Raw genomic sequence first — 24,492 nt, 5'->3', positions numbered from 1 at the left:
GTATCAGCGGCTGCAGAGCAGATCCCTACACACAGATATACGTGAGTGTGGGTAAAGAGGATGTTGTCGCGGTTAGCTTAGCATCTCCACCTATCAGTTTTATTACTGAATCCCAGTATCACAATCTTAAGGAACTTTACAACCTGTACAGCATCCGACACCCCAGACTACAAAATAGAAGAACGCAGAAGAGAAGAAGAAGAAAAAGAAGAGAACAATAGAGAGACGAGAGAATAAGATATAAAAATAGACGTGAAGTAGAAAAAGAAGAAAAGAATAAAGAAGATAAAGAGTTCAACTCCCAGATTTCTGACCATCTAAGGGGGCGTGGCCTGCAGCGCAACGTCACTGATGGTTATATAGGCTGCAGCTGTGGCGGCGGGCTCGCGCTGCTGAGACAGGCAGAGCACAGAGGACCGGTGGCGCGCGCTCACAGACTCCCTCTCAGCCACACACACACACTCCCCAAACAAAGAGAAGCACGCGAGGCAGCACAGCATCCCACCCTTTCAGCCGCGAGCTCACTTGCAGAACCGCCCCCCAAAACATCCCTCTCATACAGAACCGGTCCGGTCCGAGGCTCGAGCGCACAGACACACAATGACAACTAACGGAGCGACCAACGGAACCAGCGACATGCTGCAGATCCAGTTCGGTCTGATCAACTGCGGGAACAAATACCTCACGGCGGAGACCTTCGGCTTCAAAATCAACGCATCCGCCTCGAGCATGAAGAAGAAGCAGATCTGGACCCTGGAGCAGAGCGGGGACGAGTCCAGCGGGAACGTGTTCTGCCTCAAGTCACATCTGGGCCGGTACATCGCCGCCGATAAGGACGGCAACGTCACCGGAGACAGCGAGACCCCGGGCCCGGAGTGCAGGTTCATCATCACCGCCCACGATGACGGCCGCTGGTCCCTGCAGTCCGAGCCGCACGGCCGCTACCTGGGCGGCACCGAGGACCGGATCATCTGCTTCGCCCAGACCGCCTCTGTGGCGGAGAAATGGAGCGTGCACATCGCCATGCACCCGCAGGTCAACATCTTCAGCCTGACGCGCAAGCGGTACGCGCACCTGAGCTCCAAGGTGGACGAGATCGCCATCGACCGGGACGTCCCGTGGGGGGTGGACTCCATGATCACGCTGGTGTTCCGCGATCAGCGCTATCACCTGCAGACCTCCGACAACCGCTTCCTGAGGAACGACGGCGCGCTGGTCGCCACCACGGACAAGAGCACGGGCTACACGCTGGAGTTCCGCTCCGGCAAGGTGGCGTTCAGGGACTGTAGCGGCAGGTACCTCGCGCCCTCCGGGCCCTCCGGTACCATGAAGTCCGGTAAGAGCGCGCGCGTGGGAAAGGACGAGCTGTTCGTGCTGGAGCAGAGCCACCCGCAGGTCGTGCTCACCGCCGCCAATGAGAGGAACGTCTCCACCCGGCAAGGTGGGTGTGGTGGTCGGGTGTGTGTGTGTGCAGGCCCGGTGGTCATCTGGGTGACAGCGTGTGTGTGTTGAGTGTGTTGGTATCTCATCCTCTGGCATTGAAAGGGTTAAAGTGATGGAATGTCAGAATGCATGCCCCCTGCAGCACACACACACACACACACACACACACACACACACACATTATTTGCATCCTTATTTGCACAAAGAAGGCACATGTGTAAGTGTTTGCACATTTGCCTGTTACATTTGATATGAAAACGACTCAATATATTAGATTGCAGGCCAATAACACACACTCGTACACGCACACACACACACACACACACACACACACACATGCACACACTGGAGCTTAATCCCTGACATTTTAAATCCTCTGTTTCTCATGCCCTTGATAATTTAAGCAGAATGGAAATGAGCTGATAGAAGCACTCCGAGGTTTGTTCATGTTATCTGTCAGTGTTTCACAGACACAGGGCATTAATGAGTGTAACAAAGCGTCCTCGGCCCTGTGAAAACACACCATGTGCACGTGTGCCATCATTCAAATGTAAAACAGCTTCAAACTGGCGAGAGGCTGAAGTGGCACAAAGCCGAACAGCTCCACAGTCAGAGCAGAGGAAACCAGATAATGTCTCAAACACAGCTACGAACATTACAACGGAAACTGGTTGAATCCAGATGTTTTATAGCGACAGATCAAGCTGAAACCGAATCCAATGCCAAAGTGCCAAAAACTGCAGTTCCTCGAGTGGCCACTTGAGGCTGGCTCCAAAAGCGAGTTGATCCCCATTAGGACCCATATAAAACAGACAGACTTGCGGCACTTGCGGTTCATTGTACAGTATCAGTAACAGTACGCCCAAGAAGTCCAGCTCTTTTGATGAGTCACAATATAGTATTAGCACTAATTAGCATGGTATTGTTGCCTACGCTTATCAGTACCTTGTTAACACTTAGTTTGGGTCATACTATTATTATTTTTAGTGGCCTGTGCACAGGTTTCAAGACTGTTGTTTGCTTCCCCAAGAACAGACAGAACGTGGATTGGTTCTTTTGAGTTTCCCAGTACGTGTTATTCACTCGCCGCTCTCGTAACAGTGATGTAGTTGAGGGAACCGCAAGTCCGCTACTTGTCACACAAGCTTTTTGCTTCTTCGGTCTTTAAAATGACTAATTTCTGATCAGCTACCAACACAAAAAAAATCTAATTTTATTGGAAAACACGATGGCTAATGAGCTAATTAGCTAGCTAATGAATTAGCCACGACTGTAGGCTGTATTGCTTTAATATTGTAGTGTTTGCTATCCCCTTGCTCCTCTGAGGCTCCTCCCTTTTGTCCAAGTATGGTCACTTCTTACTCTAGAAAAGCAACATGGTTGCCGGACAAGATGCCCAAATTGAGGCCTAAAAAGGCGTTCGATGACGTCACCATGGCTACGTCCATTTTTATACAGTTAATGGGACAGTTACTGTCTTTCATAACAGCATTTATTATATGAAGGTTTATTATCACCTCACTTAGAACGTCCAGTGTTCCCAAAGTTTCCATAAAGTTTAAAATGCAAAACATCAGTCACCACCATAAACACTTATGAGCCTCTATTATCATTTAGTCACTCTCTTGATGTCATGGAAATTCACGACCCAAAAAATCCCCTCGTTTTATTTCCTGCAGCTGTGTGATAAACATCCTGGACAGAAAAGCATTCTGGGTTTTATATAGGTAGGATATTAGCTGCATGTAGTCATAGTGATTGGGTTGCTTATGTTTGTGTGTGTGTGTGTATGTGTGTGTGTGAGAGGTAATTTTGTCCATGTGTGTCTGGTCTTCAGCTGTTTGAGTGGGCAGACATACAAGAGTGTTCCCTCCACCTTCTTCCTTCCTTCCCTCCTTTTTCCTCTCACCCTTCCTAACTGTTTCACCTCCTTTCCCCTCACTGCTCCTCCATCAATTTTTACATATTTCATCATTACTTATGCTTTCATTTCCTTTCGCCTCATCTTCCCTCCTTTCACTGCTTCTCCTCCTCCCCTCCCCCACTCCTCCTCCAGCCTTCAGGCCTGGCTGCTGCTGCCTCTCTGAGGCCACTATCAGTGGCATCCCTCTTGCTGAACAGTTGACGGGTGTCTAAATAGATCATGAGTCATTGAATTTCACCAAGAAACGTATTGGAATTAATCAAATTCATTAGCTGTTAAATGACTCAGCAGAAAAGAATCATCCGTGTGATTTTGGCAAAGACGAGGAGAACGCCTGAGAGAGCAGACACAGCAGCGCTGACTGTCTGCTGTAATGAATGATAGCAATAAACTAATTGATGCTCTTTAACTCTATATTTAGTGTCTGGTCAGTGGAGTTAAATGGTGAGAACACCGTGCGGGTTTCGTGGGTTTTTTTCTTCCTCTTTCCAGAAAGTATGATCAGTCTATTCTTTCATTTTCCGCTCCTGTGTCTCCGTCACACAATGAGCCGTTTGTTTGTTCGGTCTCCCTGCTCGGTTTACGTGTCTTCGGGATATTTATCCACTTTTCTCTGACTCAAAATGGTTTTGGAGGTGAATAAAAACACTCTCGTTATATAAATTCTGACATTTCTGGACTGGCCTGATTGAATCGGATGATGACGTCCTCTGTCATGAGAGCACAGATTGTACTTTTATAATCCCAAATAGAAAAAAATGTCATTTCTGTCTATGAGACTAAATCAGATTATGTGTTTTATGATGGAGGGTTCAGCTGAGTTAAATGTCAAAGCAACATCCGGCTTATTTTGTAGTTATAAAACGCTAAAACAATCAAAACTAATACATTTATGCAGGACTTGTATCTGTGCACACACTGTTAGCATGTCTGTTAGCATGTGTGTTAGCATCTTAAATGGGAAACCTTTGGTACTAACCAGCATTTAATCCTTTTTTATGATGGAATAATTTGCCTCCAGTTGCCAGTTACAGCTTTTCACATCTTAACTTGGGCTAGTCCAGGTTTGCTCTGCTAACTCTATTAGCTATCAGTCAATCTGTTGCTATTTATGTTATTGGTACTTACAGGGAAACGTTCTCCTCAGAGGTAGAAATGCACCAATCAGACACACTGCACCTCTATCTGTGCTGACACAGACCGTGTAAAGCTCGGCCATTAAAGCTGCTCTTTGGACTTTTGTTGTTAGTAAACAAAAAAAGGTAATGTTTACATTCTGTGCTTTTGCGCCAAAGAGCATTGTGGGTATCCTCAAGGCAGAGTAAACAGGATGGATGCTTTTCTGGTCTGCATTTTGGTAAAAACAAAGTTCCGGCATTGTTTACCTTTGTTTGCTAGCTTGCAGTCTTTGTTGTCGTCTTAAGGCACACTACTCACTTCTTGCATGTTACCTTGTGGTTGTGCAGGATGCTAGCTAGTCATTTTCAATACAGAAAAATGGATAATCACAAGAAGAAATAGTTTTCTATTCTGGTATATTTGAGTATTGGGTAGTTCAAGGCTGGATTTTTTTACTGTGTGCTGAGGAAGAAGTTTAGCCAGTTTGCTTTTGTTTTAAAGAAGGGTTATTATGCTGTTTCACATTCTAATAATGTTACAATGTTGGATGTCCAGACTAAACGTGGGTGAAGTTTCAAATCTGTAGGTAAAAGTATGTTGGAGTAATCCCCAGGCTTCTCAGCTCAGTCTGCAGGCTGCTGTGAACGCCATGTTTCACATAGTTTTTTCTACACGCCGCGCTTTGTGACATCACATCGGGGTGGCCAATCAGAAGAAAGTGGGCTCGTAGGGAGTTTTTGTAACCGTAAGCAATGCTAAGCTACTCCACAAGTATCACAGAGTGAAATATTTGGGAAGAAATTAGCCCAATACCCCCCTTTAAGTAGCAAATCATCTGTAGCATATTGTCTTTGAGGTATTTTGCCTTATGTAATATTGCACGTCCTGTGATGTGACTGTTGCACATGCACACAAGGCAGTGTTGATGCTGACACAGTATTTCTTGCAGCTCTAGTGTCAGCTCTTTGGAGGTATGTCACACTGAAGCCAAAGCCTTGCTGTGGGATTGGGACTGAAAAAGTTTAACCGTTGCATCCCGAAGTCTGTCGATAATACAACCTTTAGTGTACCTGTAATCCTCATTAACAATGGAGTCTAGATAATAATACACAAAGACCTGGTTAAGACCTCCAACCACTGTCACTGTGATGTGGATAAAATGTGGAATGGAAATAAACCACCTCCAGATGTTTCTCAAAGCGTACAGCTGCTCACAGCTCGTCTCTGCAGCGACTCTCTGCCTGGCAGACCTGAGCCAAGATGGCAGCCGAAGTCAGCTGGCTTTTATTAGCAGCTGAAGGTTTTAGACGTGAGGGTAAAACCTCAAATGGGTCAGTTCAAAAGCGGCTTTGACCAATCAAAACTGTTGACTTTGTGACTCAGATTCTTAATGGATAATGTTTAAGAGCAAATCCAGTTTAGGGAGTTTTTTAATCTGTCAAAAATGTTTGAGCAGCTTCTTTCCTTCCTTTTCTGTTTACATTCAACACCTTTTCTGTTACTTATTGATTGTAACATTGGAGGATACCGTTATTTAGAAGTTGAAACCTTTAAATAAATCCATTAATTCATGCTATTTATTCCTCCTGCTCCTGCTGTCCTCTAACTCCTCCTAATTGCCATTAATCTGACATTGCTTACATCCTGTCCGTAACATCCACTCTGCTGAACCCTGGGACGGACAAGATCACAAATTCCCAGAGTGACTTTTTAACGACCCTCATATGGACCGAGACGTGATTATAAGTCAGTTAGCCTGGAGCTCGATGGCCTTTTAGTGGCCTGTTCTGCCCCTAAACTGAGTCCAAGTGAGACGGAGGACTGAGTGCTGGTTTGTCAGCTAAATGGATAAGAGCCCATCATATCCTGTTGCCTACTGGTGAGACCACTCAGTGCTGACTGCCCTCTGTAACCGATGATCCACTGAAACGGTGACATTCACATTCCTGGTGAGGCAGCAGACCTTAAATGTTTTCTCTCTTCATCCTGTGACTAACCTCTGAATTACTGACTGGAAATTGGATTATTAGATTTAGTACAGTTGGTTTGAATAAATGAAGCTGTTCTTTAGTCTCATTAAACGCGACTCAAGCTTCAAGAAAAGATTGCCAAGCGAGGGTCACATGTTGACTTAAAAGGTTCAACATTTTGTGGTCACAGAATTAACCAAAGAAGATTTTTACGATTCTCTTTCTTGTCGTTTTTTTATACAAAGCTACAGCTAGCAGCCAGCTAGCTTAGTATAGCATAGAAACGGGGCCCAACAACAAAGTGTTAAAAAGACAATTTGTGTGGGACTATTTCTTAGAGGACGTGAGCTCATGTAATCTGAATTAAATTGCTGTTGAGAGTTGGACAAAAAGATTTCTATAACTTTCTGATCCGTCTGTTTAACTTAAAGCTACAGCTAGCAGCTATCTAGCTTAGCTTAGCATAGAAACTGGAAATGGGGCCAAACAGATGATAATTTGAACATTTGCGCAGGACTATTTATTGGCCGGGTGCAGTGACTTCCTCTGCATGTCGCTTCTATGCTAAGCTAAGCAAGGTTAGCGTAGAGAATGATAATGGGGCCAAACAGCTAGCCTGGTTCTGTCCTCTGTACAAACATCAAATAATATTTTGTGCAGGACTATTTCTTGGCCGGGCACAGTGACTTCATAGCCATCATGACCACAGAAAGTTGTTGCACCTGGCCAAGAAAAAGTCCCTGGATCCAAATCTTTGGAATCAGGGATTAATCGCTGTCAAGACATGGAGAAGATTTAAACTAATTTTCAGTTTCTTTTAATATACAGTTACAGCTAGCTAGCATAATTGAGCATGGAGACTGGAAGGAGGGCTGAAAAGCTAGCTTTGTTTCTCTGTAATTAAACAAATGGATAAAATGGTAAAAAAGATTTCTATAACTCTCTGATCCGTCTGAAAGCTGCAGCTAGCAGCCATTTAGCTTAGCTTAGCATAGAAACTGGAAATGGGGCCAAATAGATGATAATATGAAAATTTGTGCAGGACTATTACTTGGCTGGGTACAGTGACTTTCTAGAGGAGGTGAGCTCAGGAAGTCACTGCACCGAGCCAAGAAATAGTCCCGCTTGTTCAGGCTGTTCCATGCAAAGCTACAGCTAGCTAAGCTTAGCTTACTATAGATCAAGAAACATTTGTCCTTGTTTTTCTATTGAAAAAAATGCGGAACTATTTATTGGCCACATGCAGTGACTTATTAAACGCCATGATTACAGAAAATCACTGCACTCAGTCATGAAATAGTCTTAATATATTTCCCCACAAAAAAGAGATTGTTGTCTTTATGATATTTTTGTGCAGATTAAATCAGCAAAGATATGATGTGTTTATTCGTGAGCTTTATAAATTGTTTGGATTGTGTGACCTGCAGACTGAGCCACGCTAGAGTTCCCCCCTTTTATAGTCTTAATGCTAAGCTAAGCTAACGGTCTGCTTACTCTAGCTTCATCTTAACGCTACAGACATAAAAGTGGTATTAACATTCTCTTCAATTTATTTAGTACAGAAAATGTTGAACTCTTTATCTGCCTTTGTAGGTTACAGTTGTTTAAACAGCCCTCCTTGTTCAGCTCAAACCTTACTGTAACGTACCGGTTATACAAAGTGACGTGTGAAGCTCTCAAAATTGTTGACATCACATCGAATAAGGGTTATAATCCAGCTTTAAATTATGTGTTGTGCGTGCGTGTGTGTGGTTTACAGAGGAGACAGAAACTGTAGCTCTCTGTTGTGTCTGGCCGTGATTCAGCCCTGACACCCTTTCTGTATCCTTCACCCTCTCCTCCCCACTGGCAGGAAATGAGACATGAGGCACACAACTCTGACCTTGGCTGTTTTGTGTAAATCCCTGCAGAGTGAAGGCTGGTGATTTGCTACATCGACAACACATAAACACACTTGGCACGCTCACCCGATTAAATAAACAAGTAAAAAGAGGGGATTAATGCATCCTTGGTAGAGTTCACCGGCCCAGGCTTTAATGTGTTTATAGACCCTCAGTTTGTTTGTGTGTTTTCAGACTGTCATGATGTCTTTGTGTGTGTTGTGAGTGTTTGTTCGGAGTGTGCCAAGCGAGCTGCCTCAAAGCATCAGGGAAACCTTTGCACCTTAATGTCGCCTGCTTTATTATAGGCTAGGCTTCAGCTGGTCTCCTGTGTGTCGTTCTGCTCATCTCTGGGTGTGTCTCCTCTCTTTTAAAAGCTACTAACTCACAGTCCAACTGCACTTAGGCTCATTTTTGCAGCACACTGAACACAGAATGGACTTTAAATCAATTAACCAGAAAGATCTGGGGCATCCCCGGGCACAATGCTTTACAGTATCTCCCATGTCTGACCTCTTTTTTTACTATTGTCAATGGAAACGGGATTATTCAACAAATTCACACGGCAGCCATTTTCATCTGACTTAAAGCTCAGGATGAGAGGCTCAAATGCTGCTATAATATTTAAGTTCTGTGTTACAGTTCTTCAATTTAAAAAAGGTGTTCGTTATTTGACAGTTTTACAATTAACCAGCAACTAAAAGAGAATTGATAGTGGACATCCTGACGAACATTGGGGCATATTTTTGGTGTAAAAAGGCAGCTAGCTGAAAGTACCACCTTTCCTATTGTATCGTGTCACACTACGAAAGTAATATTAGCTTTCAGCCACTTTCTAGCAAACGCTTATATTAGTTGCTAAGTGGCTGAGTGCTAGTGTAAGCTGCTGTCTAGCTAATTAAATCTAGCTAAAGTTAATGCTTGCATTAAACTACCTAGCTTACATTACATAAGCGTTAAGTTATCTAGGAAGAAAATCCTTAGCTAACATTACATTTACTAGGAATTTACATCTTTATTGTATTATGTAACATAAGACAACTGTAATATTAGCCTTAAGCCACTTCCTAGCTAACATAAATATTAGCTGGTAAGTGGCTGAATGTTAGCTGATGTCTGCCGTAGCTAATTAGACAACTACTTTCTAGCCAACATTACATTAGCACTTTTTTAGCTAGGAAGTCAATTCTTAGCTAACATTACATTCTACAAATTTACACCTTTTTTATTGTATTGTGTAATACACAACTGAAATATTAGCTCTCCGACAGTTCCTAGCCAAACTTAACATTGGCTGCTAAATGACTGAATGCTTTTGTTAGCTGTTGTCTGCCATAGCTAATTAGACATGAGCTGATGCTCGTATTGAACTACTTCCTAGCTTACATTACATTAGCGTTACGTTAGCTAAGAAGTAAATTCCTAGTTAACATAAAATTTGCTACAAATTTATGCCTTTCGTATTGTATTGTGTAACATAACACAACTACAATATTTGCTTTCAGCCACTTCTCGGTTAACCTTAATGTACCCATTGTCTTTTCAGTTGCTGATCAATGTAGACACGGCAAAATGCTAATTATCTGTCAGATAACCTTCATTTATACGACATGCACCTGTGAAAACAGCAGTTTGACTTTGTAACAACATTTTAGCTTCCCACCCTGTGCTTATTGTCAGAAGAAATTGGCTGGTGAATATGTTTTATAAGAGCGTGTTTGATCATACTGTAGGAGCAGCGGTGTTATAGTCAGCGCAGTCTTCAGAGTGTAGGTTGGCCGACTGTACGTGTGTTTGGACCAGAACAAAGGCCGATGATCTGGCTCCCCGTTTGTGCCCCAGCTGGCCGCCTCCTCAGCCAGGCCTGCCGAACAATAGGAGACGCAGACATACACACACATATACACACGATTGCACTAGATACAATCGCGTGCGTTCACAGCAGGCCCCCGTTGCTGGCTCACAGTATCCCGGTCCAACAATCTGTGCCAGCCGCCATCAGGCTGAATGCTGTGGGAGGGGTGGACAGAAAGATAGAGGGGTTGTTTTTAAGTGTGTGTGTGTGTGTGTGTGTGTGTGTGTGTGTGTGTGTGTGTGTGTGTGTTTGGTGTGGTTTGGGTGGATTCTGGGTGTGTGGTCACTTCTTCTTTTTGTGTGGTTCACTGAAGAGAAACACTGAGTATGTATGTGTGCCAGCGAGGACCCTCTTTCCTCCTCCTCTATTAACCCCTGTGATCTGAACACACACACACACACACACACACACACACACGCAGCCTCTCTCTGGGTCACGGCGGAGGCCCTACGCGCCTCTGTGTGAGTGTTTGTCTCTGTCAGTCTTGTATTTTCATGTTCTGTGTGTGCCCGCCTGTATTTTTCTTTCCCTGAGATAATTTGTGACCAGTTCAAGGTGTGTGCTTGTGTGTGTGTGTGTGTGTGTGTGTGTGTGTGTGTGTCTGGAAAAAAGAGATAAGCTTCCTCCTATACAGTGTCTTTCCAATACAGGCAGACGAGCCAAACTTCCTTTGAAACATTCAGGTTTGAAAGAGTCCCATACATAGATTCAAAGTAAAACCTTTTTGAGGAATATTTTATACAAATTGTGTCTTTTTAGTTTCCTGGTTTGTTTTCATATATTGAAATGAGTGTAATTCTTCCCTTCCCATGTCTCATGTTGAAGTTTCAGTTTGATTTCATACATAGAGAACAGCTAGTGACATTTTTTGTTTTACCATACTGAGATGAAACCGAATCTGTTGTTTTTCAGACAACATAATGCCAGAAATATTGAGGGTTTTATTTACAGTAACTATATTCTTGAAGCACTATGTACTTTACACCATGAGACAATTGGATCTGGGCATTGCATTCTGCACAAATTCACCTACATAACTTTAGAGTGAGTTGGTGACCCTGTCAGACCGTAGTTTCTCAGGTAAACATTACTTACTTATATTAAAATAATTTTCTAAAAAGAAACTGATTAAAAATGGACTAGTTTGATAAATATACTAATTTATGTTCACACCGAAAGTTAGATACCACTCTCGTGTCTGCACTCTTAATATAAAGCTTCATCCAGCATCCGCTTAGGTTAGCTTAACTTAGCCTAGCCTAGTGTTCAGACTAGAAACATGGGGAAACATCAAACCTGGCTCAGTCTGCAGGTAACACAATCCACATACATTAACCTCTAAAGTTCACTAATTAACGTCATATCTTTGTTGTTTTAACCAGTACAAATACCGTTCAAACAAAGACAACAGTTTGTGGTTTTGTGGGGGAACATGTATGGACTGTTTCGTGGCCGGGTGCAGTGACTTTCTGATGTCACGACGTCTAGGAAGTCACTACACCCGGCCAAGAAGTAGTACCACACAAATTTTCGTATTAACAGCTGGGTTTTAGGATATAACAAGGCTAGCTGTTTGGCATTGTTTCCAGTCTCTGTGCTAAGTTAAGCTAGCTGTAGCTTTATATTGAACTGACAAATAAGGGGAGTGTATAAATCTTCTCAAATCTTGTCAAATCATTTGTATGAACATTTAACCCTGAGTCTTTTAAGTCACTCAGCATTTTGCGTAATAAAACTAAAAGTCATGTTTTATAGGAAGCTACAGCCAGCAGCTAGTTGGCTTAGCGTAGCTTAGACTGAAAAAAGGGTGAAACAGCTAGGCTGGTTTTGACTCAATGTAACAAAATCTGGCAACGTAATCTAATTTACACGTTACACAGACATGTAACGAATTTGTCCTATCTGTACAAACCCAAAAATAAATAGGATAATTTTCTGTTGACATCTGAAGACTTTTTGTAGCATTGTTCAGTAAGCTAGCTCTTCCAGTCAGTCAGTCAGTCAGTCAGTTATCCCTCTGTAGGTTCCTGTTGTGCAGAAGCATGCAGCAGCTGTTTTACAGTTATAAATGAGCTCTCCCATGCTACTGTACTGAGAATGTGTGTGTTGGCCAAACAGGAAACAGAGAAGATTAGAGGAGAGTTCAGAGATGTGACTGATGGTCCTGGAGGCGAGTTGAGTCTGACCCTCTTCTCTCCTCATTTTTCCTCCCTTACTCCTCTAATGGGCTCCGTAAACCCTCCTTGTCTGTTGCAGCTGAACGTACAGTTCATCTTCTCCGCTCCCCCTCCGCACCATGTGTTTCCCATTACAGACGTTTTATTTTCCTTCTTAATCATCAGTGTGTGTGTGTGTGTGTGCTCCTTTCGTACACGTTCATTCCCACATATTTCTGCAGAGACTCGATCTGTCCGCAGAGGCCAGAGTTCCCCGGCTGACTACAGAGTTTCACAATATGAGCAGTAACTCATTACTTATAATTTATTTTCTCTGTGAAAAGGAGCTCTGTTACTTTATATATAAAGAACGTCTTGGAGACAAAGTGTCCAGATTGTATTGAGTTAGGAAATGCTGAACATGGATGTGAAACTGTTATGGACTGTGTGAAAATGATTGGTCTTCTTAAAAAGTTAGGTACTTCCCAGAGTCATAAATATTTTTTGAGGGTTTTTTTGAGGCTCCCACTGGTATGAACCAGTGGGAGCTGTGTGAAGTCCGATAAGTTGCCTCCAGTTAAGTGATTTAAGGGTATTAATCTGTGATGTCACTTGAGTCAGCATCACTTGAGGCTGGGGACTATAAATTAGTCCATGAAAAACTCTGGGGGAGGTGATTTTTACTCTACTTGTCTTGAACTCTCTTCATCTCTGCTATCAGGCTACTTTAGCTTCTACTAGCTTAACAGACCCAAATTTCCAACTTATCTTATGGCTGTTGAGCTGCATTGTGGGTAATGTAGGCACCACCTTTTGAGAATCTGTGGAAAGAAAGTATCTCTGCTTCTGCTGCTGCTCCTTAACTGGTGGAGAAGTTTAAAACTAAGCGATGCAAAACAAGAAAATTACCTATATTCAAACCTTATTACACAGCTGTGTTAAATACTTGCTTCTGATTGGTTAATTAAGGCATTCTGCTATTTTTTGATAGCAGACCGTTGCTATGTTGTAGCTATGGTTCTTGTCTCACCCTGTCGGGGTTCCATTCCGCTATAACAACCTGCTTAATCCACCTAAACACCAAGTCAAAGTCCTTGTATGTGTAAACCTACCTGCAATAAACTTCTGATTACTATACATTAGGGTCCGTGTCCACTAAGGCCATTTTTGCTCCAGCAGTGCCCACGACGTGAATTTCAGAGTGCTTCTCACCGGCGCTTACTGTTGCTAGGTTACGAAAGTTGTCTGGGGGCATTTCCGCTTCTGTTGGTAGTGACCGTTAAGTCAGTTTAAAACCGCTCTGTTTGCTTAATATTTGCTTTTATTCAAGGAAATTCAACAAAGAAAACAAAAACAATGAAGAGGAATCGTGTCCTACATTAGCAGCAGCTCTACACCTGGAAATTGCACCCTCGGAAAAACGAAATGATTAGCTTCTCCTCCGCCATTGTTGTTGACAAAGTTTATCTGAAGTCCCGCCCCTTCTTGATTTTGATTGGTCGGTGAGGGAGAAGTGACATCGATGATCGCGGCTGTGTTCCAAAAGTTGAATTTATGTAGAAAATGTGTGCTGCCAGCACAAAAAATGCTGTTAGTGGACACAGGCCCTTATCCCGAACATAATATTCCTCAAGGGACCATCATTTTTACAGAGCCACCAATTGTACATAAAAGATAAATTAGCCATTTTCAAAATTCTAATTACTTATTACTTATTAGGACACTTTTAACACATCTGAACTTTTTTCTTCTTTGTGAAGTTGGAAACAATCGTCAGAGAGAAAATATAAGAGCTTGTTTTCAGAAACATCCAGTGTGTTCTGTTTTTTTGTTTGTTTGTATTTTGCAGCACAACCACACTGATGATTAAGAAGGACTCCTGACCCTTTTTATTCACATACATCACGTAAGATAATTGAGTCTGTGAAGATAAAACAAAGAAAAGACACTCTCTTGCTGCCTTATGTAAAAAAGAACAATCATTTTCATTCAGTCCCTAAACTGAAAATAAATCATGACCAGAGGACCTGCTGCTAAATGTGAAACAAATGATGATATTGTTTTCATTACTGGGAACATTTTAGGGCAGCATGGCCGCCCCCGCCAGTTATAAGAGAAGAAGAAACATGTTAAAAAAAAGATATAACGTGGGGGAGGGGTCACATGAAGAGGCAGACGAATGGAGAACACATGATCGAGCTGGTTTGTTTTTCCCTCTCTCTCTCCGTCTCGTCGCCTCTCTCGCTCTGCACACATTTACACAGCAGGCCACCAGACAGTCCATCTCTGTGTCGATCAGCCCGCAGGCTATAGGTCGCTCCACGCCATGACATCATCATATACAATAGCACTCATTGTACTGCATGAAGTGTGTGTAGGGCTTTCTATGTCTTCATCCTACATTCGACTCATGTTTGTTTACCTCTTTGTTGCTCTAAAGTGCCTCAGTGGGGCTGATGGGATTTTAATGAGCTCTGGTGTTCTGTGAACATACAGGCTGATGGACAGTGACACAGAACAGTGCACACCAGCCTCAGAGTTATATTAAGTGTATGTTGCACAAACTGCAGTTTTATTAAACATTAAACATGCTACCAACTTGGACTGTAAAAATAATACAGCTTACAGCTTACAGGGTGCCACCATGTTGGTTTTCTGGAGCCAGAAGTGACCATATTTGGACAAAGAGGGTGGAGCGAGGGAGAGGAGTGAGGGGTTAGCAAATGACAAGCCATCAAAGCTATACAGTCTTTGCCCATGGTTAATAAGTAGCTGGCGAAAGAGCTAGTTAACCATCATTTTTCACACACCTGTCAAGCAAAGAGCCCAAGCCCCTTATGCTTAATTTTAGGCTTAACATAATTAAAGGTAAGTTATATAAAAATATCTCCCACATACGGTTGTCATGAACATAAAACAAGCTATAGAGACCAAAGCCGTCTTTCGTACCAGGCTGTAAAGAGGTTTAATTCTGCTTGGCCATTTTAATATGGGTCCTAATTGGGGTTGACTCACTTTTGGAGTCAGCCTCAAGTGGCCACTCGATGAACTGCAGTTTTTGGCACTTCTGAACTGGCTCAATTTCTCAGCCCCGGAGGTTGCTCCTTGGCTTAACTTCGGTTTATAATGCAATAATGAATTCGATCACATTATTACAGTTTGAACTGTTAATATTTCACCAGGTTCGAACGATATATTGAAGTTCGACTGAAAAGTGACAGCCCTAATGAGTACCAGCCAATCACAGCACAGGAGGGCCGGATCAGGAAGAGCGCGTTAGAATAACAAACGCTCTTAAACATTTTTACAGTCTTTTGGCATTTAGCCCAGGTTAGCATTTAGCTCCCAGCGCCCTTAGCATGATTATAAACTCTCATACTTAATAAATGACATAAACCATTGATCATTAAAAGGGTTGCAGATTAAATTCCTGCTGATTGATGATACATTGACGGTACACGCGGGTGAATTAAAGTGTCTTTGCGGCCTGGTTTTTTTTTTCTGTGTCCAGTGACCATGACGAGTAATCCTTTGAACTACAGAGCGGTCTGTCTAGATTGTGGCAGATGTGTTCGTGGTTGTGTGTGTGTGTGCAGCTGTGAAATCCTTCACTAATCCAGGCCGTCTGATGTTGCTCATTTAGCTCGTCTGATCCTGACCAGAGGATGTGTGTGGGTGTGTTTTTATAGCTGACTCTGCGTTTGTGTGTGTATCTGCACTACTGGTTGTTAATAATCATCATCTGCGGTTTGTTTGTTTGATCACCGACCCATCAGCCTGTATTTAAACTGTCCGCTCCTTCTAATTGTCTGACCCCGCCCAGGTATGGACCTGTCAGCCAATCAGGACGAGGAGGGCGACCAGGAGGTGTTCCAGGTGGAAATCTGTCGCGAAAACAGGAAGTGCGCGTTCAGGACCGCCGCTGGGAAGTACTGGACCCTGACTGCTAACGGCGGCCTGCAGTGCACCGCCTCCACCAAGTGAGCGTCACACACATCAATACTGTTACTCCTTTGTGTCTCTAAGTCACCACAAACACACCTGCTCCAATCAGTCCGCAGTGTGTGTGTGCGTGTGCGTGTGATTACAGAGAACCTGATACTGGTCCGTCACAGCTCCCAGTCTTTCCTGTAATTTGAGTTTTGTGTGTATTTGATCGTGTGTGTGTGTGTGTGTGTGTGTGTGTGTGTGTGTGTGAGGTGAAGAGCGAGTCACCTCATGTTGTGTGAGATTGAGTGCGTGTGTGTGCGACCTCAACCTGTGGGAAGTGATTTTCTTTCATGTGCAGTAGTTCGGTCCAGCCGGAGTGCTTGCTGTTAACCCCTGACTGTTGACCTTTGACCCTTTGCTCCTGGAAGATTTCCCCGTGAGGCCCCGAACAGATTTATGAAGCAGAAATTCAGACTCTTCTCGTCACCCTTAAACACAAACTAAGTGGAGCACTTGGTTCCTTTAGCTGTGTGTTTAAAATGACTTTTATTTTGAAAATCTTTTGTAAATGCGAAGATAAAGTAGATTTAATTGCATAAAAGTGAAAAAGAACACAACAAAAATCTCATCCAGTGTCAAATTGGTCTGAAAAGTATTTGTCCTGAGTTCACGCTGAGGTTTTTTAAGGACTTTTCCGAGCAGAGACGATCATCAGCGCGGTGCGGAGAACTGGACAGGAAGTACGCCAAATTCCACCGTCACATTCTTGAGATTTGACTCCTCACCGATACGACCACAAACATCTTTTCTTCCAGGAGTCTCCTCTGATTTGAGAGAACATTCTGGAGACTGTTTCTGAGCTTCCTCTGACAAAATGTAACGGGGTGAAATAAGTTCTTCTGGCCTGAGGGTGTGACAGCTGTGCAGCAAAATCAAACCGTCCCGTGTGCCAAGCGAGAGGATTAACGAGGTCCTGGATTCAGCTGAACCAAAGACTACAAGTGAAGCTTATCCCTCCTCTTACCCAACAATTACTTTAGTTCTGGATAAACCAGCAGGGTGCAGGTTTCTGAGCAACAGGAGAGCTAAATGTGACTGTGTGTTTACACCTGACACCATGTAGATGTAATTACCCGTCTCACCTCTCTCGTCTCACCTCTCCCGTCTCTCTCTGTCTGTCTGCAGGTCGGCTAATTGCTACTTTGACATCGAGTGGCGTGGGAAGAGGCTGACTCTCCGGGCTGCGAACGGGAAATATGTCGCCGCCAAGAAAAACGGGCAGCTAGCAGCCACCATCGACTCTGCTGGTGGGTGAGACTTGTTGATTCAGACGATGACGCAGAGCTGACTGATTTACTTTCAGCTCGATGTGGGGGAATGTCATCACAGTGAAAGCACAGGAAGTAAATCCTGGCTGGAGTTTCCAGTTGTCTCTGAGCTTCAGAGGCTTCAGCACTTCTGAGCAGAACTTTTGTGTTTTGTAACCGTTGAACGGAGATGTTTTCTATTAGCTGCGATCTTCCCTTTCCATGTAAATCATGGTGATCATGAGAAAACATGAAAGGCCACTGAACAGCCTGCGCTATGATGAAAACTAACAAACTAAATGCACAGAAGCCATCTAACTATGTAATGTAACTATCTGAATTTGAAAAATTGTCATTCACGTTTCTGAAAGCCTTTCTGATATTGGATTTGAAATCGGTGTATTTAAAGGAGCAACTCGCCCCGGGAAAAAGCCTCCGTCAGTCAAAGCTGGCGTTCTCTGTAATCGATAGAAGCAATAATACTTGAAATTAGCGCCATAGCTGTGGAGAAAGTTGTACAAACAGCTCGTAGTTCGCCAACACCCAGCATGCATTGCGCCCCTCCCTCTGAAAGGAACAGCCCAGTGAGAGACGCTGGAGTGAAATACTACCGTTTCTCTGCAGGCGACGACTCAAAGCGGTACAGAATCTGAAATACGATGAGGACATACCGGTGGATCGTCTAAAAAATCTTCAGGTCTGCAGTCTACATTTCAAACCTGACGATTTTGAACGAGACATGACATCGGAGGCGGGCGTCCTAGATTGAGGAAGTGTAGTTTAGCGAGCGTCCTGGCCTCCGCCAGATGACGTGCTTTACGTACTCTGGTGGAGGTTTTCCAGGGCCCATTGGAGAAGCGGATAGCGTCCTCCAAAGGCACAGAGTGAAATTGCATTAGCTGCCCGTAATATCATGATAGGACTGAGGTTGAAAATCAGCGAACTGGCCCTTTAATAGGCAGATTTAAGAATGTTAGCTTGTCATGAAACTCAAACTTTTCCTGTCAGAGTCTCGGCTCCCTCAGATTTTTACAGCACTTTCAAGGAAGCCATGTACAGACTTTGCCCGTAGTTTGTTTATTACAGCAGATTTTTTTGACTGCTGCAAAACAGGCATCATGTCAGCGAGCAGATCAGAAGCTGCACCAATTATAAAGCTGCCTCTGTCTGCTGCACAGAGCGGATCAAAGCTGAAGCTTCACTTTGTGCTGCAGTTTTCTCTTTGCTGTCACAGACTCTTTTTGGCGCTCATGTGAAGCCAAGTCGCTTCGCATCCATTTTTAATGAGATAAAACTCAGCGGTGTCAGCTCAGACTGGGAGCTGCATTATAACGTAACACAGCTGTGGTGCATTTTAGATACTAGAACCAGAGTGTGTGTAAATGTATCATGCTTTGAAATGAATTATTAAAGCACATAAAGACATAAATAGTTCTCACAGTAGGTTTTCCTCTTACATTCCAGTAAACATGCTGCATCCCTTCTCTCTCTCCAGGCGAGTCCGAGGAGTTCCTCATGAAGCTGATTAACCGCCCGATCATCGTCCTGCGCGGCGAGCACGGCTTCATCGGCTGCAGGAAGGTGACAGGGACGCTGGACTCCAACCGCTCCTCCTACGACTACTTCACCCTGGAGTTCAGAGACGGAGCGTACAGCCTGCAAGGTCAGTTCAGCCAACAGTACGCTGTTAGATATGTTAGCAGCAGATGTGCACATGTGCAGCAGCAGCAGCTTTACACAGAGCGCATGGAGGGACCTCCTGCAGGCACACGAGGGATTAAATCATTTCCTCTTTAAGGATTCTCGTTATGGATTTACTCAAGAGGCTTTTGTGCCAAAAAGAGGGATTTGATTCGGATAATTTCTCCGCCTTCTCATTATGTAATTAAACAAAACTATTTTAAGCTCAGTCTTTTGTTCCCTCCTCAATGTTTTCACACCCTTCCCCCCGTCTTCACACTCATTTCACAATCTTTTCCTCCGTCTCTAATCCGTCTGTTCGCTCTCCTCCTGCAGACTCGACGGGGAAATACTGGATGGTTGGAAACGAGCAGTCGGTGGTGAGCAGCAGCGACACGCCCGTCGACTTCCTCTTCGAGTTCTGCGACTACAACAAGCTGGCCGTGCGCCACGCTGCAGACAGCAAGTACCTCCGCGGCGACCACGCCGGCGTGCTCAAAGCCAACGCCGACGACCTGGAGACCGCCACGCTGTGGGAGTACTGAGGGAGGCGGGGCCGCTGTCGCCCGCTGCTGCGATGCTGATGAATGAAGTGTGGCGACGCAGCACCACCCATCCTTACATCTACCTATCCCCCTGCTCCCCCTCCCCTTCCATTCCTTATATTATATCTGTACTTTATATGTTGATAAACTGCACAGAGAGAACAGGAAGGATAGAAGAAGAAGGAAGGAGACACTCCTTTCTCTCCTGCCTCCCTTCCCTTCATCCTTCCTTCCTCCCTTCTCCAGCTCTGCTCTGCAGCGCCCTTTATCCTTCATCTGTTGCCATATTTACCGCGGGGCTGTGCACTTTTTTTCTGCTCCGATCTGGTTCGCTGCTCAACCTGTCACTCACTCCCTCCTCGCCTTACGATTGGGCCGTCCCCCTCCCAGAGCAGAGCAGAGCCACGTTTAAAAAGAGCCCCCCTCCTCTCTGAGTTTAACCCCTCACTTGTCTCTATTGTCTGTGTGAGCAGCACATGGTGGCAGTATTTATGGTCTCTGACCTGGTCTGCTGGATCTGTTTCTACCTGAGCTGTTGCCCAACAACAGGATCCCCCGTCTGCTGCAGCTGCTTCCTGTCAGCTGGACGTAAAAGATGGAGGAAGTTGTTGTGTGTTTGGAGCAGGTAGAAACAGATGATCTGCTCGGATCAGACCAGGCCGAGTGTGTTTGTTTCCCCGAGCAGGCCCTGTCGCCTCTGTGGGACGACTTTGTGATATAACTGGAGTTTATCTGATGATGATAAAGATATCGAAGATGATGTAACTGACGGGTTTAACCCCCTTGCCTTCCCCCTTTTTCCCCCCTCTTCATCTCAACTGTAAAATATTCAAATGTAAAACCAGTTTCCTGTGTTGTTCTCTAGCTGTGTTCTCATTGGTTGGCGAGGATTCCCCCAAACAGGAAGTAGGAAGTTGTCCTTGTTTCCCCTCTAATCTCCCCACCTATTGTCCCTGAGAACAGTGTGAAGAAAATAAAAATAGAAACTGTGCGGTCACAAATGTTTACTGCACTCACCTGTCGTACTGGAAGAAAAAAAACAAAACACTTTGACACATATTTGGATTAATTTCTTTTCTATGTCCAAGGCACAGACATTATCATGAGGAGGCGTACAGTAGGTAGCCATAGTAACCGGAGTGAAGTGATTTATAGACCTTTTGAAAGCTGCTTTTTTGACTCCCTGAACCAAACACACACACCTCAGCCTCTATCTCGACCAAACCTTTGATACTGGATTAACAAACTTTCATCATCTCACACACGCAACTGGCCGAACTGGAACCTGGTGCTACTAACTCCTACAATAACCCAGCACGTGTTTAATGTTACAGTCCTGTCGAGCATTTCAAACAGTCTAGACCCACAAATGGTGATTATCTGCGTCTCTGCCCACTTTTTAATTACCCCTTATAATTACCTAAACCTGCTTCTTCTTCTTTGGTTTTTAATTTCTGTCTGAGCTTTGAGAAGCATCACGACAGCCTTCATAAGGAGACAAACTTGTAAATGTTTTTGTTGGATTTTTTTTTCCATGGAAGTTGTGTCAAAAAAAAAAAAAGGTAAAGAAGCAGACGTTGAATTTGTCCTTTTTATTTAACGGAAATGTCTGTCATGCAGTCATGTAGCACATTGCACCCATGGGTCCTGCCCTCTTTGATTCTCCACCCTCCATAACACATAAATCAACAGCGGTTTCTGTCAACTGATTTTTACAGTACAGGAAAGATTATCTTGGCTTCTGGCCCTGAATTATGAGGCTCTTTCATCCATCTTCATACCCATCAAGCGCTCCTCTGATGTGAAAATCAGAATGGAAAACCAATCATTGTAGCCCCATGAAATGATACATGATTGTAGCTCCTCACCAAGTCCGTCCAATTTCCTCTGAAGTTTTGACCATTTTTGCATGAAGGGTTGAGAAGCTCAAGAGAATAAAAGACCAATGCTTAGACAAACGGATGTGGAAGGGTAAACATGTGGTAATGACTGTGCCTTACTCACGAGTTTATGGGCAGAAGGAAAATAAAAAAAGGAAAATCCACATATTTGCTTTGTATAACTGGAACTTCTTTTTGTATTATTATTTTGTATAATTTTTTGATATTGTGGATTAATCTCTCTCTCGTGCCATTGGTTCACCTGAAATCCAACGACCAATAAAACTGGGATTTGGAACGCAACACGTCTCTTATTTCTTTTTTGTCGCACTGTTGTTTATTTAACTTCAAAGTTCCAATTTTCCCTTTTTATGGAATGAAAACAAATTATAAAGATGGTAGCTACATGCTACATTAAGCTAACAGCAGCTCCATACATTGAAAAGTACAAAAATACGATGAGGGGAAATGAAAAATCATACTGTTGTTCATGCTAATAAAACCTCACTAGCAGATTTTATGGATTGTAGCTAGCTAGCTAATTAAGTTAATCCATGAACTGCAAACACAGAAACATTTGGGAAAAATGAAAAATCAGCTCATTGTCCACCCATATAAAACTTCACTAGCACATGTTATGGGTTGTAGCTAGCTTGCCTATAAGCTAACGGTAGCTCTATGAGTTGGTAACTTCGGAAATACATCAGGAACAGTTAAGAATCAGACTGTTGTCCCTTTAATAAAACCTCACTAGCAGATTTTACAAGTAGAGGCTAGCATGCTAATTAAGCTAAAATTAGTAGTTGAAGAAGCACAGAAATCAATCAGAAGAATTTAATAGTCAGACTCTTGTCCACTTTTATGCTAGCAGATTTTATGGGTTGTAGCCTGCTATCTTATTAAGCTAACAGTAGCTCCATATATTAATAACGCTACAGAAATACAATAAGGACATTTAAAAAATCAAACTGTTGTCCATTGTAATAAAATCTCACTACCAGATGTTATGGGTTGCAGCTAGCTAGCTAATTAAGCAAACTTTAGCTAAATAAATTGATAACTACAGAAATACAATGAAGTAAAAACAAAAACCAGACCACTGTCCACTCTACTAAAACCTCACTAGCAGATTGGCGGTAGCTAGCTTGTTAATTAAGCTAACATTAGCTCCGTAAGTTAAAAACTACAGACATATGATGAGAAAATATGAAAAATGTGACTTTTGTCAGTACCAATAAAACCTTGTGTAGCCGCCTAGCTTGGCTTCTCATAGTTGCAAACTGAAATACAATGGAATGAAAACTTTTACGGTTGTAGCAAGCTTGTAAATTAAGCTAACAGTAGCTTAGAATGAAAAATCTAAATCTTTTATTGTTTGTTTTGTCAAAGTATGTGTTTATGAGAAAACATTAACAAGAGAAATGAATGTTGTATGAAGTTATCAGGGTTTCTGGGTAAATATTGTAGACGGCTAATAAGCAGAACATGCTAACTCATGATAGAATACGTGGTTTCATTCCTTACACTTTTGCTCTTGTAAATTTGGTAGTAACAAAACCATACATTTAAAGTTTCACATCTTTGATTCTTCTTGAAGGTATCTGGAAGTTTGAACATAGCATGGCGGGAGTAGAAAAGGCTTTGAGCGGCAGAAGAGGATCTTAGGCTAAATTCTTGTTTGTTCTTTGAGTCATTAAATACCTACAAAACACTGTAATGGTCACTGCTCAACCTGCATTCTTCTGGAAATCACAGCCTTTTCTCACCCTGCTCATTTCTCATATAATCGTAGTGCTTCATACTTGGTCTCCTGCCAGTTTTTGACCACGGCGGCTCCATGTGCTGTCCCAGTTACACACACATACATGGAAACACACACACTTTTTCCTGTCTCATGAATAGAGCCTTTGTGTTCGAACATTTATTCTAGCGCAGAGAAAGGGTAACCCCCTCTTCATTCACACACACATGAACACCACGCAGGGAGGTAATGTAATGATGGAGCCTCCAGAGCAGGTTTCTAACCCCCCTCCAGATCCCAGAGGAACACCCAACATGGCAAAACAAACACACACAACCCCTCAATTTAATCTCCTCCTCTCTGCTGCCTCATGCCCCCTTCCACCTAATCCTTCTCTGTCTCTCTGCCTTAACCTTTTTTCCTACCATCCATCCCTCTCCAACTTCTTTCTCCTCCCTTTTCTGCTGAAAAGATGAGTCACTCAAAATATGACCCACATCCAAGAAATGGGTGCAGTGGTTTGTGGGTAAAATCTCAGGCTGCAGGCAGAACAAATGTGCAGAAGAGAGGGACGGGAGGGAAAGAGGGAGTGTTGGGGGAGGGTAAAAGAGACGGGAGGAGAGGCTGTGTGCAAAATGGCCGCCATCCCCACCGCCTTGTTACCATGGAAACACCAGCAGCCAGAAGCTGAGAGGTCTGCATCAAAGAGGCGAGCGAGTGCGAGGCATTGTCAGGGACAGAAATGTGAAGAAAAAAAATCATTACAACAAAAAGGATGCCGAGGAAGGCGTGTGGGGTTTGAGGAGAAGGCGGGTGGTGCACAGGGCTTAGTGGGGGTTAAGATGAGGAGCCCTGGGGAGCAGCAGCAGCAGGAGGAGGAAGGGGGCGTCTGCCTTTGATCAGAAAAGAGCTCATCATTCAGGAAACAGCACAAGGCCAAACTCAGCTGAACTCCTTTTTTTATATCCCTCCCATCTCCTCAGCCGCAGAGGACGTGTGTATTTACAGTCCATCTTTCTGTCGACGCCTCGCTCTAATCAAATCTACATCCAACATATTTTT

General features: G+C 43.5%; 1 protein-coding gene across 1 annotated transcript; it reads left to right on the top strand.

Annotated features, from left to right (window-relative positions):
- The first annotated feature begins 224 nt into the window (after window positions 1–224).
- fscn1a (fascin actin-bundling protein 1a) lies at window positions 225–21,681 on the top strand. Its single transcript, XM_069676261.1, has 5 exons — window positions 225–1,441; window positions 16,171–16,327; window positions 17,463–17,584; window positions 19,080–19,247; window positions 19,601–21,681. The coding sequence occupies exons 1-5, from the start codon at window positions 601–603 to the stop codon at window positions 19,807–19,809; spliced, it is 1,497 nt and encodes a 498-aa protein (XP_069532362.1). The 5' UTR covers window positions 225–600; the 3' UTR covers window positions 19,810–21,681.
- The last annotated feature ends 2,811 nt before the right edge of the window (window positions 21,682–24,492 follow it).

This window comes from Semicossyphus pulcher, unplaced genomic scaffold (genome assembly GCF_022749685.1).
Source record: "Semicossyphus pulcher isolate SPU_LCO1_2020_fin unplaced genomic scaffold, fSemPul1.0.p SCAF_25, whole genome shotgun sequence".
Classification (NCBI taxonomy): domain Eukaryota; kingdom Metazoa; phylum Chordata; class Actinopteri; order Labriformes; family Labridae; genus Semicossyphus; species Semicossyphus pulcher.
This window is presented reverse-complemented; position numbering and strand designations above follow the sequence as displayed.